Source organism: Rissa tridactyla, chromosome 2 (genome assembly GCF_028500815.1).
Source record: "Rissa tridactyla isolate bRisTri1 chromosome 2, bRisTri1.patW.cur.20221130, whole genome shotgun sequence".
In the NCBI taxonomy this organism is placed as follows: domain Eukaryota; kingdom Metazoa; phylum Chordata; class Aves; order Charadriiformes; family Laridae; genus Rissa; species Rissa tridactyla.
Window position 1 is genome coordinate 41,602,058 of NC_071467.1, and position 19,060 is coordinate 41,621,117.

A 19,060-nucleotide genomic window follows, 5' to 3' on the forward strand; every position below is an offset into this window, starting at 1 on the left:
GTATGCTTCCATTGAAGCTAAAACCCAGCAGTAATTGAATGTACAAGTGTGCTAGACACAGTGCACTGGCGGAAGGTCTCCTGTAGAACCTGGTCTCCAGTAGAGAGTTGTTCTAGTCAGCTCTGCCAGAAGCGTCTGGTCCTCCCTTGCATGTGCTTACCTGAATCTGCCAACCCAACACATTTTGGGTATGTCTGTACTAGTGAGATACCAGTGGCTGGCACCCATGTTCCTGTAACAAAGCTCTCCTGCCCTCTAAGAAAAGTGGCCACGTCATATCGGGTGCTTATGGAGTATCATTCCGAGACCTGTGCTAAACCCTCAGCTGTACTGGGGTGGTTTGTGAGAGAGGGACAGTCAGTGCTACCAGCCTGGCAGTGCAGGTGATCCCAAACCGGTGCTTAAGCCCACGTCCCTGTCCTGTTTAGTTTAGAGCCAGATGTGGTCTCCGGGTTGCTACATGCCACTATGGCACTAGAATTTTCCTTATTATTACCATGGTAATGCAGTTGTACTTCAGTGATATGCTTGGAAATAATGACATGCAGTAGGATTGTGGGGATATTTTTTATTTTTTTTTGGAAGAATAGGACTAAATATTTGACAAATTTAAAAAAAAAAATAATCCCATTTGTTCTTTTTCTCTTTGAACAGGGGCATGCAGAGGGACAAAGCACTCTACCTTACCTGAAAATCTGAAACACCTCTCCTTTCCACTGAGGAATGCAGGGAAGTCTTTTCATCATGGATTGCTTTATGCAGTCAAGGCAGTTCTGCATTTTATTAGGAAATACAAGTTGCTAAGCACTTAGGACTATTTGAGCTTGTGGGTCACCCACTCTGGAAAAAATAGTCTTGCTTCTTTCTTTTTCTTTTTTTTTTTTTCTCCCCATTTTTTTCTCTTTCTTTCTCCTTTCCACTCCCCCCCTGAGATCCTTTAACGGACATTGCTTTTCTTCTTCCCTGAAGGAAACTTGGACCATTCAGATTTTATGTTGGTTTTTGCTGTGAAGTGCTGCGATAGTAACTGCCTTAGCAACTGTAGATGTCTCGGACAAAAGTCCTGGATTTTCCATTGGTTTTTCATAATGGGTGTTTATATGAAACTACTAAAGACTTTTTAAATGGCTTGATGTAGCAGTCATAGCAAGTTTGTAAATAGCATCTATGTTACACTCTCCTAGAGTATAAAATGTGAATGTTTTTGTAGCTAATTGTAATTGAAACTGGCTCATTCCAGTTTATTGATTTCACAATAAGGGTTAAATTGGCAAACATTCATATTTTTACTTCATTTTTAAACAACTGACTAATAGTTCTATATTTTCAAAGTATTTGGAGAAAAAAAGAAAAATATTCCCAAATGATATTAATTAAAAAATATTGGCTTTGTCTCATGAAATAAACACAAAATACTAGGAAAAAAACTAATGTTGATAAAGAGCAAACACATTTATTTTGTACTGCCTAAAAAATGCTTCTTTTTTTTAAAGAAAATCACTTTATGTGTACTGGTTAGTAAACGTCATTTAAGTCCTTTTATGTATAAAACTGCCAAATGCTTACCTGATATTTTATTAGATGCAGAAACAGATTGGAGACAGCTAAATTATAACCTTTACATATGGCTATGTATTATTGTTTCTTCATACTGTGTCTGTATTTAATCTTTTTTATTGAACCTGTTGCGCCTATTTATGAAATAATAAATATAGGTGTTTGTAAGTAAATTTGTTAGCATTTTAAAGAGGTTTCTTTGACGCTTTAACTTTTGCTGGCACAAATTGTTCACAACTGATGTGAATACTTTATTTAGTTTTTACAGTGACATATATAACACCAAACCTGCTTTACTGGCAAAAAATGAAGGTAACGAATACTTATTTCTCTATATCTTTGGTTGTTAAGGGTAAAAAAAGGTATTTTAAGTAATTCCCTTTTTAAAGTATTGTAGCAGGAAGTTGCCCAAAACTAAGACTTGACCCAAGAAAACTAACTGAGTAAAACTGCATAATGCTGCTTCTCGAAACATCGTCAGTTTTGGTTAATTAGTCATGTGGAATAAAAATATTACCAAATATGCTTCAGCCATTTTATTTTCCATGCAAAAGGTCCTGCAGAGTTTTAGGGTGTGTATCGCCAATATACCCTAAAGTGAAAGGTAAGTTCAACAGCCACAGGGAAAGTGATTAAAAAAAAATCCAAAAAGAAGGTATTTTGTCGATGTTTTGGATCAGAGACAGCTCTAAAAATATATTTCTGGAGGATTTAATCCCGGATGCCTGTCCAGTTACTGGCGAGTACCACTGATTTGCATTTTCTACGTGAAATAAAGAGAGCAACTCGGATAAAATACACATTACACAATGCCATTGATTTTCTTCAAAAACAAAACAGAAGCAAAGGTATGCTTGCTTTGGAACGATTTCAGGCAATGTACAATCGGAATCACTTGGCATGTAATAACTAATAAATAATGCAGATCAGATGTGATTACTCAAATGACTGTAGCTGAGAGCTCTAATTTTCCTGTCTTGAAACTGTATGAGAACTTGTGATTAAATTCACAGTTTATTGTTTGTCTGTTTAGTACTTTAGAAATACACCAGCACTACTAATTACCCAATGTCTTCTATTTATTATATTATAGTAAACTACATTTTCCACTCATATTAATTCTAAAGCGAGAAGATAATTACTGGGGATGAGAAAAATCAGCTTTGATTTTGACAGGCAGTTTTCCTTTTTCTTTTACGGAAAAGAACTGTGTTATCTCCATTTCTTTTAGAGCAGGTGCGCAGTCACATAAAGTTGTTAATTTCGGTATCCAAGCAGAGTTCAAAATACAAGAAAACTTTAATGTAAATAATAAAAAAAATACATCATGAATAAAATACTTATTCTGTACGAACCTCTGGCTAGTTGGTGTCTCTCAGTCTGTAAGAAGGGAAACCTGCGGTGCGTTTACCGTGCAGCACCTTCCGCATGCGGTGATTTGAGTGTGGTTTTGGGCCTGGGCTCTCTTGGGATGGCACAGCTGTGCTGGAAGAGCAGCAGTTTTGGACAGGGTTGCATTGAAGCCACTTCCTTCCAAAGGAAAGAGCCAACTTTGATGCACAAATGGCAGTTCTTCGTGTCTGACCTTGGGAAAAAGCAATGGTTGCCAGCCACGGGCAATCTCCTATTTGTTTTCAGCTGCGTATTGACAGATACAAATTGTCAAAAGATGGAGCCTAGAAGGTTGAGAACCTTTTGGAAGCAGGTGAAACTCCACTGGAGTTCATGAAGATATGCCCCGTCCTTTGCTGAAGGACTGTGGCTGGGGCACCACAGTAACACATAGACCCAAGTCACCGGTTGTAAGTCACCATCCGTCATAAGGATGATAACGAGGAAGCCCACAGGAGCGAAACAACCTACAAATTGAAGCAACGCAGTAACAGCAAGTAAATATGATAAAGATGTCTGTCAAAGTGATAGAAACCAAAGCAAATAATGTTTTCCATTACCTGAAATGACTATTTTTTAAAAATTATTTTTAAAAAGTGGTAGGCAAAATGCAAGGTTAGCAACATATGTGCTCTGCAAGATGTAAATTCCATTTGCTTCCACCAGGGTAAGCAGAGGTTTTGAAAAGGAAAGGCTCTTCGAATTTACTGCTGCTCTTAGTGTGCCCCGTTCTGGCAATGTGAGTCCTGGTCTCTCTATCACCAAACTCACAGAGGTTTGAGCAGAAACCTCATCCACCTGCTGCCTCTGACCCAAAGAAGCTCTTCAAAGGGACCTGCTATAGGATTTTTTCCCCCATGTTCATCCACAGGCAGTTAGTAAGTAATGCATTCATGGAGGGCCCCAGCCATTCACAATGAAACTTAATGTATTCCTGCCCGCTTCTTTCACCAAATACCAGTTCCCGATTCCAGTGGTGTCTCTGCCAAATATTCCCTGCGGGGCTGCTCTGTAAACAGGAAAGCCAATAATAAAAGAGCTCATTACTGGGAGGTAAAACACGCTCTTACCACCTTCCTCAGCCTTCTGAGACTTCATCTCAACCTGAACTACCATCTCCAAGACCGTATCAGCCTATTTTTTACCCAATCCTGTAAACATGGCAGATCCATGGAGATCTCTTTCTGTGCTCTGGGGAAAGAGAGTAGGTAAAAATCCTTATTTTGCACACACTGTGAGAAGCAGCTAGAGTTATATGCAACCCCAGAACTTCCATTGATAGGTAGGTATAGACATAGACATAGATACAAATATAGGTATAAAGATAGATAGAGACAGAGAGAGATAGATAGAGAGATAGATTGATAGAGAGATAGAGAGATTGAGAGATAGAGAGATAGAGAGACAGAGAGATTGACAGATAGCCATTGCCCTGTTAATTCTCCACCTGGTGTCTTCAAGTCCTTTTGCATTTAAATCTAGTATTATTTAGCGAGTATGGCAGCGTGCTGGCAGTGCTGCAGGAGGTGCTGAGCACCTCGGAGAACACGAGGTGCTTTGTGTCAGGTTTCCCAGAGAGCATTTGCTTCCCTTTGCAAAGTCATGTATTTTATTATTACCCAGCAGCACATTAAATCACAACTCAAATGTAGTTCTTATTCCACCGACAAGAGGACAAGTGAGAACAATGACTTGTAACATTTCGGAGTCTGTCACAGCTACTGCCTAATTAGAGAAACCCACTAGCAAATGTGCATCTGCACGGATCCTGCGACTGTCATCATTTCACATTCTATTAAGGGCTTGCTGCGATAGACACTTTACAAAGAAATTTCGTTCAGGCTAATACCAAGCTGGCAAACATGTAATTGGCTAGAAAATAAAACAGGAGAGGGAAAAAAAAAATAAAAATGAGAGGAAGGGGAAACGAAAAGGAAACCTTCCTATTTGGAAAACAAGCTGTGTGCAAAAATCCACAGTGTACTGCGGAGAAGATCCTTACCCTCTGACAATTGTGTGTTTACAACGAGTCTGAGCATAATTGCTCTGATGGGCTGTCAAGGAAAAGATTAATTTGGCAAAGATTAGTATTGACTTGCTGTTTATTAAGGCTTTTAAACAGCTGTATCTGGCAACATTCCTGTAAGTGCCTGTCATGTCTGAAAATCAGGCTCACACCCGGGTGCTTGCCAGCTGTTGCTAAACAATCTTACCACTTTGAGTATCTTTCTCCAGGCCAAACAGCAAGAGCAAAGCATTGCCAAATGAGTCTCTCTCGTCCTGTCACTTTTCGGGGGTTCTGAGCGCTCAGATGTCGGTCGACGGCTCGGCTCGATGGCTGAGCTGATAGCAGCCGCCGGCAGCCAGCAGGGCGGTTAGAGAGGTGCGACACCAACCTGTCCCCACGCCCAGGGCAGGGTGCTGCTGTCGGCCACCTCGCCAGCGCGGAAAAACCACAGCTTACAACTGCTGGAACGCAAAGGGGTTTTAAACCCCTTAAGGGCCCGCCATCAAAGTTTGGTAGGAGGCAGAACTCCAGAGCGAGCCTTTCATCCCCCCCGGCTCTGATGGGTAAAGCCAACAGGCTTGGAGGGTGTGTGAAAGTACAGTAGACACTATTAATCTTTATAAAATGAGACAACGTTTTCTTCTATGATTTTTTTTTTCCCCCAGACTGCTGATAAACAAAAGTCATAAAAGCCATGCACACAAAATGCCCTGGGTCAATGGAAACCTGTAAAAGGAAAGATGTCAGCTGTTATTTTTGTTACGTTACTTAAAACATTTCAGCTTGCATTGTAGGCTTTAGTAGTGAGCTCAGAAACAAATAATACCAATGGAAAGAAGGATAAACGGCTGCAGCTAAACGCCAATACAAATAGCCATGTGTTACAATTAAAGTTGATTTGGCCTTTCCAATAGAAGTCTGATTTTCTGGGATTAATCTCGACCTTTTCAAGTTGCATCAGGCTGAAGTGAGTTGTCAGAACAGATGTGAATTTTGTTTGCCGAGAACAATTGTAATCCAGTAACCCTTAGAACATCAGCATTTTCCAGACTGCCAGCCAGCTGAGCAGTGAGGATGCGGACGGCAGACACGGAGCGCACACAGCAGGCAGAACCAGAGGACTCATAGCAATGTCCAGAGGCTGGAAGTTTACATCAGAAATATTCAAACTGGAAACAAAGTACTTTTCTGTTTAACTCTGAATTTACCACGCAGCACGCTGGATGCACAACCACTTGAAAAAATGTATTAGATCAAGAATGAATACCTTCTTAAAACACGTGTTCTTTAGTTAAGTCAAACATACAAGTGGGCGACATCCCACGCGCCACTGTTTCCCAGCAGGCTGGGCACACATTTTGTAATGCAGAAGTCTCTGAAGGCTCCAAGAATCACACATTTCAGATGCTGCTCTAAACTAGCTTCCTAAGAAGTTTTGCCTTACAATCTGCATGGCTCTGGCATTTAAAACAAAAAAAAAAAACAAAAAAAAAGAAAAGAAAAAAAGTTAGAAAAATAAAACCTCCAGTGAATTTTCAGGCTTTTCACACTTTGATACCTAGAGTTAAAAACTTCCCAGCTCTACGCACTGCATATATGCTGACCTTGGTGCTCCCAAATTGCCGAGTTTCAGTGGAAGCTAAAAAATCCAAAACCTTTCCAATACGGGCTGGGGATGGGGGGGCAGAGGGGCTGTTTGCCTTGCCATGCTGGCACAGCAGCTGTGGCCTTGTAAGCCCCCTTCAGACACAAAGCCTGCAGGCTGCCTTTGCAATACCAGCTTTCTTCCCAGTGAAACACTGGGATCCATGTTGCTGCCATCAGTGCTGTCGTATTGTTAAATACTGAAGATGCAAGAGAGATTTTTTTCCTGCTGTCTATATAACGCGGCCCCGATAGCAACAGGAAGTTCCAAAGTTCATTCAAAAGCACGTCGTCACTCGAATAAATAAAGCTATCTGATGCCCTAATTAGTAGCATAAGCCTTCATGTCTGCATAAGCCTTCATATCTACTTCTGCTCAGAGTTCTAAAATAATGAGCCGAGCCTCTCCACTCCTCTGGCATACGAGCATGTGTTACACGGTTTTGTTAAAGAGACGTATATGAAAGAAGGTAAGTGATGTGCCCAGGGACGCAGAGTAATTTAGAAGAAGAGGAGCTGAGATCTGAGGGTTTCGAAAAACAGTCTTTGCTTTTGTCATAACTAAAGTTCAGCAACTGTGAAGCAGTGCTCAGATCCACAAGGACAGCTTTAACTCAGGTGAGATTTTACAAATAATAAATAGGGGGAGGTTTCCAGGTTTTATTTGTCTTTAGCAGTTTTCCACTTTTAAGTTGTGTGTGTACAACTGAGTGCTATTTTCGAGCTTCACTGTAAACTAACTTTAAAAAGATTAAAATAACAAGAGCGAGATGTCTCCGTAATCTCTGGTCTCATGTTGCTGGAATTTTTGATTAAAATTTCAAAGCTCATGAGGCTGGAATTTTGACTATACTGTTCACATTCCTCAAACATCTTCATTTCTCTTTCTCATTTTGCAGAATTTCTCCCTAGAACTCAGCAAAGTCCTTTACCCATCTGACTCTCCGCATCAGATTTAACAAAGCACCATACATATAGATAGCTCTGCACACTAAGGAGACTCATAGGACCCACAAGGAGAGAGCCATGACGGCCGAATGGGACTGTCCTGCATCTGAGTCCCCAGCAGAAGTTGCCCTCTGCAAACAGTCTGGAAGCAGTCGCACAATGAGGTCCTGGTAGGGAGGTCATGCTTCTGCAGTACATCGGTGATAGATTCTCAAGGCTGAGTATTTCTAGACTCTCCAGAGAGAATTTTTTGAGAACAATTTGATCACAAGCCAGAAACAGGCTATCCTGTCTTCTTGTACTGTTGCCACCTTTGGACTGGGAAGGAACCTGAGCCCAGAGGTGGGAGCCTTTCCAAAAGTGACCCCAGTACAAGGAAAACACTGACATACTGGAGTGAATCCAGTGGAGACCACCACGATGGTCAGGCGGCTGAAGCAGCTGAGAGTGCTGGATCTGATTCTCCTCAAGAAAAGGAATCCAATCCAAGGGGAGCTGTAACTGCAGTCTGTAACTGCCTAGTGGGTCCTTATAGAAAAGACAGAGCCCAAATCTTTCTGTAGGCAGACATCAAGGACAAGAGACAACAGACACAAGGAAATTTCTGCTTACATATTAGGGAAAAAAAACCACCGGGGGAAGGTTGAAAACACCGAAATGGCAGACCAGAGAGGCTGTGGGATCTCCATCCTTGGCAATACTCAAAGCTGGACTGGACAGCTCTGAACAGCCCCGTCTAAGTTGCATCAGCTTTGGCTGTGGGGATAGGGTAGACCAGAAAACCTCCAGAGATCTCTTCCAATCTAAGCTAGTCTGGGATTCTGTTTCACACAAAATCCCCAACACATGGGATAGAAATAAAGCCCAGCAGATCATGGTTATTTGGCCTCAAATTGGGAAAGGGAGTGCGAAAGTCTTTGTTGGTTACTTGCCGTTACACACCTCATGTGCTACAGTAAATTGCGCTATTTTAAACTGAAGTTTCAGAGTCTGGTTTTACATGTACAGAAAAAGAAAAAGTGAACGTCATTTGTATCTGAGTTTCCTGTAGAGGTTTATTTAAGGGGGAAAAAAAAAAAACTCCCAAGCAAATCATAAACCGAACCCACTGATCGCCTTCCTGAAATGAATTTAGTTTGCATTATTGGGAGCACGGCTTTTAAGCAAAGACAAGCAGGATTGTATTGGTTGCCAAAGCAAAGCTGCCTGGTTAAAGCTTGGACTCTGGGGAGCAAGGCCTCAGATAAATGAAGGAAAAGATACAGTTTCCCTTTTTTTTTTTTTTTTTTTTTTACCATATAGCACTCAAAAGAAATCTCTGGGGGCTTCAATACGTGACTTTACATTTTAATGCTTTTCCTCCACCAGATGGTTTAGATAAAAACCTATTAGTTTCATTCGTGCAAGTGATTTCATACAAAAAATGTCTATTTTTAACATTTTTGCCTCAAGGCTTGGATTTAACTTTTTTTTTTCTGCAGAAGTGGAGGTTTTCACTAGTGTCTAATACTTTAATCATCATAATTCTTACGATCAAAAAAGATTCATACCAGAATGTGGTTGATGAGTCCTCTAAAAGAATTTACATCCAAAAAAGTGCATTAAAATTACTTCATAAATTTGATTTATGCATCTTTCATACAACCTTTACATGTTTGCAATTTTCCATGAGCTTAGTTATGATTATTTCAATCTCTGCAAAAGTAGTGTATATGTTCCGCCAAACATAATGATGCGGACCCTTTATCTTCCTTTTTTGTCTCCAAGTCATTCCTTCAGAGAATACATTCAGTGTGTAAAAACTGGAGAGGGTTCACTCCTGGAAACCCTAATTGCCATTACAGGCAAATCCACTCTAATTTCTGGAGGTAAGGAATTCCCCCTAGCGATGAAATTAATATGTCTGTGTTATGCACATGCTGAGGGGATGTTAGGAGGGCATACATGAGTAATTTTAATTCTGTGAGGTCTTTCTTTATCATCTAAAGAGCTCGTTTGGAACCAAGCAGAGCAGGACATGGGAAATGCCAGAATCTCTTCATTAACACGGTCATCCCAATTGATCCAGAACAGACACTATCCAACTATTTTCTTACATTTCAGCAGAGCTCTCTGGGTGCTCAGGGGTGTCAAGCACCCAGTTCATCAGTCATGCAGAGCACTAGGTCCTAACTTTAGCACCCAATGGAGGCACACTGATAGGAACCTGATCCCACTGGCCTCCCTCTGCAGTCACAGGAGAAGGATCAGCACCTCCAAGGTGCATATTATGTAGGACAAAACTCCTCTCTCCTTTGCCTAATTCTCTACAGCACTTGGAGAGCCTAAATACCAAAGTCTGCACTACACTAGAAAGTAATTCCGCTCATTAGGAGTTGATCAGCTGATTGAAGAAGTGCACAGACTGAAGCTCCTACAGCTGCACTGCAAGAAATTCAGAGTTTTCACTGAGGACTAAATTTGCTGTCTGTCGTGGTTTTGGCCAGATTGTCCAATCAGAACGGCAGATGGCCCCCCCCCCAAAGAGAGGAGAGGAAGAGATAAGGAAATTTACGAGTTTAGAAAAAGAACTAAACTACTTTAATGAAAATAATAATAAATAAGGAAATAAGAAATAATAATAAAATAAAATAAAAAGTATACAATATATACAAAACTGTATCCAGCTCCCAGGATGATGATCGCATCACCAGCGGACACCAGGAAAGTCTCAGACTGGAGTCAGCGATGGACAGGAGCTGAATTACGGAACTAGAGCCAGGAACGCTTGGATTGGGACCAAAGGCAGACAAACAGACAGGGTCCTCCTCAGACGTCAGCCATTGAAGAAAAAGAGAACTTGCCCCTTTGACCCCTCAGGTTTTATACTGAGCGTGATGCAGATGGGATGTAATACCCCGTTGGTCAGTTTTGGGTCACCTGTCCTGTCCGCTCCTCCCTGCAGGTGGGACCCCTCTGTGCTTCTCCACTTCCGACCCCCTAACGGGGCAAATAGCAAAGTTAGCTGGCCTTGTTTTTTATAGCAATAAGTATAAGGAAGAACCTCTGAGCATACCGTTCCTTGGCATAATCAGGTCTTATCACTCTGAGAGTGAACAGTTTCTGAACAATATGCTGTTTAATTTCAGACTTTAGTCAATTAGAAGAGACCCAGCTAAAAAGTAAAATTACAAAACAGAAAATTGGTTCTGTTTTACCTGCACTGCACCTCATCACTGGTAACTCAGCAATTCACGCACCAGAGGTTAAATAGGTAATCTCAGATTTAGACCCTGAAGGTATTTAGCAAGTTAAATGCATTAACAGTTAATGCAGAGATTTAAAACAAACAAATAAACCTTATAAATATTTTCCTGGTTTGGGTACTTCAGCTACTGTGCCACAAAAAGTAGCAAGTAGCTATGAGAAGAAAGACGGTAAAGGACTCAAAAGCAAGTAAGGGGAAAAGAAAGGAAACAACATCCCCACGTGTCTTCAAGATGCAGGTTTGTGCAGTATGGCATTCTGTTGGATGTTCACAGATCCAGAGTATATGTAAATAGAAACCACTCCAAAGAACAAAACTCTCCATGCAATAAGGAGATTTCCAGTCATGAGTATATTGCTTGCAGGATTTACACCACAGGGGCAATACATTGACAGACCGTGACTTCATCTATACATTACTGTATTATTATAGCTGTTAGGATGTTCAGGAGGTTGTAATTAGTGAGCATCAGGGTGTGTAAGCCCCCTGCGTGGTGCTGCCAAGGCTAATCCATGTCAGTGCCCACAGGCAATGGTGGAAAATAAAACATTTCAAAGAACAGCACCAGGAAAATCTAAGCCAGGCCAACACAGCCACAAGGCCCTGTGATATGAAACAAAAGCAAACATAATCCATGCGTCAGAAATAACTGCTGATCCAAAGCTTATTTTTGTAGTGCACCTCCTCCATCAAGAGAAAAATTTGGACAGGAAAATGGCAAATGGGAGTCTCGTGTTGTTGGGGTCTTTTTTCCTCCTAGAACGATCCAAACAGATATCGGCACATCACTTACAGCCATGGGCTAAAGCTGGGGCACAGGCAGTTGCATCCGCGGTCACCGAGGACTGGACGAGAGATCTCCACCACAGAGTGGTTTTTCCACCAGAAGTGGGTAGCTGTCCCGTTTGGTGCTCCTCACTGGACTGTGAGATGTGGATCCATTTGTCAGGTCAGAAGTTAGTGAACTGCTTTTGTGACTGATGACACCTTCAGCTTTCCTTTTGACAGCAGCTAAAGGTTGCACTTTATTTTCTTTTAGGTCAGAGCCCATCCCTTCCGCAGCGCCTCTGCCCCACCAAAACACCTTGGCCCGGCTCCCTACTCTTCCAGAGACCAGTCCCAAGAGCACAGCAAACACCTGCACTATGGGAGATACCTCTCGAAGGCTGACAAGAAGTCTAAGAAGTCTAAGCCTTTTGGGGGATTTCCACACCCAGCAATGCTGCATCAACATAGCAGCAGGTGGGAAGGCAAAGGTACCAAGATACCTCTTCATTTATCCATCTCCGCCAGGATTTTTCTGTTCTATCTCCACTCCCCTCTCTGTGCTTTGAAGTCAACTGATGCTGGGTCATCAGCCATTGTCAACTATTTCAATCACACCTAAAAAACTGACCATTGTATGACATGCAAAAAGTCTGAGATGGAGTGAGAACCACCTCCATGGCTGGGATTGTATGGAATTGTATTCCAGTTGTATGGAAGTTTTTTGGCACATTGCTTTGGGTGAGCATACCTTCCCCCCATGCTCTAAGAAAAGGAACTACCATCATAGCAAATCACAAATAGATAGTCACATAGACTGTGATTTTGTCATAATGAATATTTGTACCAGATTCTAAAAGAATAATGTGCATCCAGTCAGGGAAAATGGACCCAAAGTATGACCTGCGTGCCCTCCAAAGAGCTATGACTTGAATTACAATGAACCATTCATGAATAAGCTGGATATCAAGAAACAGCCAGTTCATCTTTCTAAACATCATACTCAAGGTGCATATTGCAAACAGAAAAAAATTGAAATGATCACATGAATAATTTGTTGTAATTTATTTGCATTGGTTACTTTCCAAATGGTTCTTTGCATCTTGTTCAGGAGAAGAAATTTGTTTCGGTATTTTCATGCCTTTCTGAAAATGAATCAGAAAACTTCTTTTGAGCAACACATGCAAGTCAAAAAGCCAAAGAAGATGCTCCTCTAGCAAGATCTGACCTTCTATCATTAAGACTACAGGCACTTTTGCCATTGTTTTGAATACAACTGAATTAAAAATCTGAAAAAAAAATTAGACTGTAGAAATGTGTGAGTGAAGCCAAGCACAAAATGGTGTTGTATGAATGCCTTAATTCCATGCCATAATGGTTTCTTTTTTGAAAAGAGAAAATAGATAAAATAGGTAAAGGCACAGAAGCAAACACTTCAAATGAATTAAGCTGTGTTTCAAGAGAAGGTTGAAATTCCCCTTTGTCCTTAAAACAGAGTCTTCTTTCCTTGTCCTCAGACAAGCCAGAGATTTAATTTGCCTCACACAAAGGAAGTGCTCCCAAAGGAATTAAGCATCCGATTTGCAGTGTGAGAGGGGAATGCCCCACCTGCTTTGGGCCGTGCCGAGAACCCGCCTTTCTCCTGAGGATACTGCTGCAGTAAGGTCTCCATGGGGATTTAAAAAATACAGCGTGAGATGACTTCTGGATATGACAAAGTTTGGCCTGATCAGTGGTAAAAAAAAACCCACAGGCAAATAAACTGTATACCCCTTCAGAACATCTTTGGGATTTAAAACACTGCCATATAACTTAGTCCCCCAGTTCACTCTTGGCCCCTGATACCTTTGTTGCTTAAGTGGTAGCTCACTCCGGGGCTTCACTTCTTGGCGTGAAGTTCCTCTTCACTCCAGGCCTGTGTGTGGTTTTAACGCCATTTCCCTATGGAAATCCCTTAGTTTTGTCCTCAAAGATGGACAAGGTGGCACCAGCCCTACCCAATTCTCCAGCACAATCCCTGCCCAGCACCACAGAAGAGCCCACTCAAACGCCCCCACGTAGCCTCCCTTTCCTGCCATATGCTCCAGGGGGCCTCAAAACGTTCACTGTGGGTTTTGAGGGAAAAAACCCAACCCTTCGCCCAAACTGATCTGTGCGTTGAGGCTCCAGGGTACCACGGGAGTGCCGGGGTGCCTGGCCAGCACCGTGAGCGAGGCATCAGCCATACAGCAGTGCTGGAGGAGAGACTACTGAAGTTTTTCTTGATCATTCAGTTATGCTCAGGTCCCTGTCTATTCTGGAGTTGTAGGGACATATGAGGGGAAAGAAGTTTTAATTTCAATTTTGAGCTTGCCAAGCTATCTTGCTCAGACAGTAAAAATCATTTTGCAAATGCAATAGCACTTTTTTAATGTAGCTTGTGTCAAACATATTGTACAAGCTGAAGCAAACCCTAGATGGAATAAAATAAAACAGCTAATGGGAGAATATAATAGATAAACAGTGAGGCTAAGCGTTTGACAATTTCCCACTGCTGAGTATGATTATCAGTAGCACTATATTCAGCCATGTGAATTATCATCACATGAGCTACGCTTCATCTTGTAATATGAAAAAGGCCACGTTTGAAAACTCTGATCAACATAAATTATGCAGCTCATAAGTAATTTCTAATTTACATTTTGTTTCATTTTGTGACTCCCGGCTGTAGTGATTTCTCGATCCCAAAGCACTGAAGAGTCTGCTGTACACCAACCAGGAACGCGGCGATTCTGCAAGCAGCAAATGGAGCGAGGTGGGCAGGGAGACCACTCCAGCACCCTGCTACGCTGGCTCTCAGCTCAGGAGCCGGAGCTGGAGCTGATGGGGAGGTGAAGAGGTTTGCTACTAAGTCATAATCCTGTCATTACCCATCGATGTTTGAATAAAAGCAGGAGAGTTCATACTCGTTGGAGACGGAGCATGTTATCTGGACACCAGACTGGCATGGATGGAGTGATCAGAGGAGACGATCACTTGGGAGCAGTGACCATCACTCCCTTTGGGGGTGAAACCAGTGGCTTAATTGTTCCTCACATCTGAGTATCACAGCATACAACCCTGAGTGATACTCTCCTGGCGGTGGGTTTCTTTTCAGCCTTCGTACCTAGGACAGGTGGCACTACCACAGGCCTTTTCTACCTTCAAGCTATTGAGACTTAATCCAAAGTCGAACAGTTGTCTTTTCCACTGCAGAATGAGCTGGAGAGTGCTCACGGAGCTGCACAGTGACCTACTGTCATGGAGCAAGACATTACCGCAATAGCAGCCAGATGGTCAGGCTTTGCCTTTATTATTGGAATTACTATTCATATCACAGGAGTGCTGAGATTCCCCAGCCCAGATTGGCGCTCGACAGACACAGGATAAAATGCATCCTTTGCCCTACACAGGTTTCCCTCTAAAACATCAGGACAGGTAAAAAGGAAGGAAGAGGCAGCTACACAGAGAAGTTGGTTGTTGACTGGTGGCTCTACAGCAGAGAGCCCGAGAGCAGGCGGGTGCAGGCTCTCTCGGCCACATCGACCACCCCGCAGCTGTGAGGGCTCCCAGCTATCCCACCTGCCAGAGACCTGCACAAGTCCCAGCCTAAAAGGTCGCCATCTCTGCCCACGCACTCCTGCCGTGCAATAATAAATACTAATGTGGGCATTAGTATTTAGTATATTAGTATTTAGTATATTAGTATACTAAAAAAGGGCAAAGTGAAGTTTCAACATGTTAAAGACGACAAACGCATTTCACCTTGCTATGTTACTGACACAAGCTGGTTGCTTTTATCTTTGCCCACTCCCATTAGAGGAAAAATACCTCAGTAGTTAGTAAGAGCCTAGAGAAAGATGCGCCATCAGATCGCGTGTGTGCTCCGGCTTTGTTTATTGTAAACCCACGAGGAGTCACATGCCATTTTATTTTTAATTTTGCTGAGATCGGAAAAATCAGTTTAACAGAAAAAACAAGAGCTTACCCACAAAGGTAAAAGCCCTGGGGCAAGAGATAACCATATGGGATATTATCAAGGTAGGTCACATTTTTCTCTAAAGTTGAGTAAACTCCTAGAATTGATAAAATCTTGCAGCCAGGCTTCATTTGATATGAGAAAGCATTTGTGGGAGGGAAGCATCTGTTCATTATCACTTATGGGCTTAATTGTATGTTTCTTATCACCCAGTGGTGTTTTCATACTTACCACATGCACTACCGTATGTCAAACTTCAAAGAGAGAAAAGAGTTTTGCAGCACTGAGTGTCTTGCTTCAAAAAGGAAGATAGTTTCAAATAACCTGGTTTTCTTCTGAGAAAAGGGAAAGGGGCAAAATCTGGGGAGTGGTGTCTCCTAAAGGAGTTAAACACCTTGGAGAATAGCGGGCTGTTTTGAAAGACAATACGGCTCCAATGAGTTATCGCTCTGCCTAGAGCTCACAGGAGCAAGTGTGATTCATTTATCCCTGGAGAGGAAGACTTACCCTTTTGCCTCACTTACTTAAAAATAAAATAAATAAGCAAAACAAAACAAAACAATTTGCTATTTCTCTTGAAAAAGCATATCGCAGCTCAGAAACAAAAGTGAATTAAGACCGAGAAGCAAAAAGCAGTAGGAATACAGAAAAGAAATAAGAAAGGAGAATAAACTGATACGAGGGTTGGTGATATTGGAGGGATTTTGTCCGTTCTTTCTTGCAGTAGTGCCCTCCCCTCTGTGCCTGTCACCTCCCACCTCCGGCTCTGCTCCCAGACTCAGGTCTGTGGTTTGAGCTCTGGTTTCCACTCAAAGCCTTCGAAACCCGAAAATGAAAAAAAAAAAGGCTCACCAAATTCTTTTCAAATCGCTTTTCCTACTTTCCCATGAAAAAAGGAAATAATCGTTGCAGGGCTAAAGTAGTCCCCTCAGTGTGAGTTTAATTAATTGAAGCAAGAGAGTCCCCAGGAACCCTGTCATAATTCCCATCAAAAACACTGTAGTAAGTAACCCCATAGCTACAGATGAGGGATTTTTTTCATTACTGTTTCAATCTCAACCCTTCAGAAATCCTTTTTTTATTTCAGCCATGACTCAGCTGATTTAGGTACTTTAATTCCTCCTTTCTTCCTTCGTGCTTTCCATATTGTCCTGTATTTCCTAACAATACGGACATGAAACTCACGCTGTGAAGGATGAGAGGTAATCTCTGATAGCTACTTGAAAGCTCAAGTTAAAAATAATCTTGTGGCACAACGGGCTGCTTTTTCTTGATCTGTAGATTTATACTCAATACTGGTCACATGCCAAGGAGTTTACTAAGATGTTTGTTTCCCCACATATGGCCATCTCAGTGTGCTGGTCTATTGAGCCGCACTCAAGAGTAGCCATCCGCTGCACTTCCACGGCATATTGCCTTAAAAAAAATAAGCGAACACATTACAGTGACATCTGAGGATTTCTTCTCCCTAATGCACTAAGAAGCTTAAGTTCCAAAAACTGTTTGTTTATCCAAACCCTCATTAACATGGACACTGAGAATTAGGTGGTTCAATCTCTCTCCTTTTTTATTTTTCTTTCTTTTTTTTTTTTTTTTTTTTAATTGGAAACCTCTAGATTTGACTGGCTGTGATCAAGGCAGTAAAATGGAGAGTTTTGGACATTCAGCTCCTTTTGGCTTGCCCGTCTCTGGCGTCTTTCCTGTGCTCACAGTCCTGCTGTTCCTCTCTGGTCCCAGAAGAACTTTTTTTTTTGCTCCCCTGCAGGAAGGCACCATCTCTGGCTCCCCGTCTCCCTTTCGGCCCCTGCTGCAGGCAGCGAGTTGGGCAGGGTACACACAAGCTGCTCTGGGGAACTTCTTTCTCCTCTTTGCTTTCCAGCATTCCCTCAAGCTCACCTTGTTGATCAACTTTTATGCTGCCCTGACTGAAACCACTACAAACTCATCAGATTTAGGACCCTAGGAAGAAATTCTCTAAAATCTACCAGAGCATCCATTGTACTCAAAACCTTCTTGTTGAGGTTCTACCTTCATTTTCCTCTTTTCTCTGTCCTCTGAGAACAAGAGGACAGAGTGTCCTGCATGTACTGACACTGGCTCTAACACAGACCCCCGTAACCCCAGCTGTGTCCCCTCATCTCCCACACCCTGCTCCCACCAACCATAATTTCTTGCTGCTGGAACTCTCAGAGATAAGTGTCCTTTAGGGTAGACCAAACCTTTCATTTGCCTGGTGGCCCTGGCTTCAGTGGTACTTCTAAGCTCACAATTAAACTAAACTCCCCACGTAATCCCATGCTCCCCCATTTCTTCACATTTCCCTTCTCTGTAAACTAGAACAGCATCACTTACAGGGCTTTGCCACTGCTCATTTGATTCTGTGTCATTTCAGATCTTTATTAAATCCAAGCAGCTGTAGTAATATTATGCTATGTTTCCACAGTTCAAATAAAACAAAACAAAACAAAACAAAACCAAAACCAAACAAATCAGGAAATATAAAAATGATGCTTTCAATAGTAGCTTTTAGTTGGCTGCAGTATAGTTGAAGTATGTTTTCCTGTAGCTGTTGACTATGCAAAAACAATACAGCATATCAAGATACTCATTTAACCAGAAAAAAAGAGAACATGGAAGAGTTTGTAAATGTCCCCTGCAGCCAAGGCACTGTTTCTGTAGGAAATTTAATTTTAGCTTCCTTTGAATTTTTAGGTTTCTCCTATGCAGATTTTGTGGTTTTACATTTTATTTCCTGTTTTGAGTTACTTTGGGATTTTTTTAAACTAAAAATAGGTTAAAAAATATGTAGAGTTATTTGAGAAAGTTACTGATTCTTTGGACACGAATTCCTAAGTTAAGGGGCATTTTTATGATGCCCATTTTCTAGAGCACCCTTTCCTTACCTCATCTAAACATTGCCCTCTGCTGTTATCAGCAAAATAGAAAATATTTTCTTTCAAGTTTTTTTTTTTATGTGTAATCTGCCACTTTCTTTCATAATCTCAGAATTTAAACTTCGAAAACAATTTTCAGAGTGCTTTTTCCAGCTTCTACAATTCCTCAAAGAGTGAGTACTTATGTGGTCCCTTGCCTAGGGATCTCAGTTTCCAAAGAAAGGTGGCAAAAGTTTTGCTCAGGAAACTCTTCCTCTGCGTCCCATCACAGAGCAAAATCCAAGGGCCACCAATTGATGCGCATCCAAATGATGGATCCCATTTACTTCGGGGACCACGCAGTCTGGCGGGCAGTGCCTCCACTCCATCTCAAAACTTCTCTCCTGGCAGAATAAAGCTGTCTTTCACTCCCCATTGCTAGTGTTTCGACAGGGAATAAATCCCCACATCTACCACACAAATCTATTTCTTTACACTTTTCTGAAACATAATGCAAGTGAGAAAGCAGTCCCTCGACAGCTACTTCTACGCACTAACTGGAAGCACAGAGAAGCGGTTCTCCTACAGACATCTACAGCCACTTCCAGCACTGGGAAAGCACAGTGGGA

The 19,060-nt window shown here is 41.9% G+C and overlaps 1 protein-coding gene and 1 long non-coding RNA gene across 4 annotated transcripts in view; one reads left to right on the forward strand and one right to left on the reverse strand.

Moving 5' to 3' along the window:
- The window catches only part of TOX (thymocyte selection associated high mobility group box), a 220,653-nt gene extending 219,304 nt beyond the window's left edge, over nt 1-1,349 (forward strand). For both annotated transcript variants that reach the window (XM_054190381.1, XM_054190382.1), the window contains one exon: nt 655-1,349. In XM_054190381.1, the coding sequence (XP_054046356.1) occupies nt 655-691 (37 nt within the window). In that variant the 3' untranslated portion in view covers nt 692-1,349. The remainder of the gene's footprint in view (nt 1-654) is intronic.
- Nucleotides 1-19,060, reverse strand: part of LOC128905026 (uncharacterized) — a 61,958-nt gene that overhangs the window by 10,558 nt on the left and 32,340 nt on the right. The gene's annotated exons all lie outside the window — the stretch shown is intronic.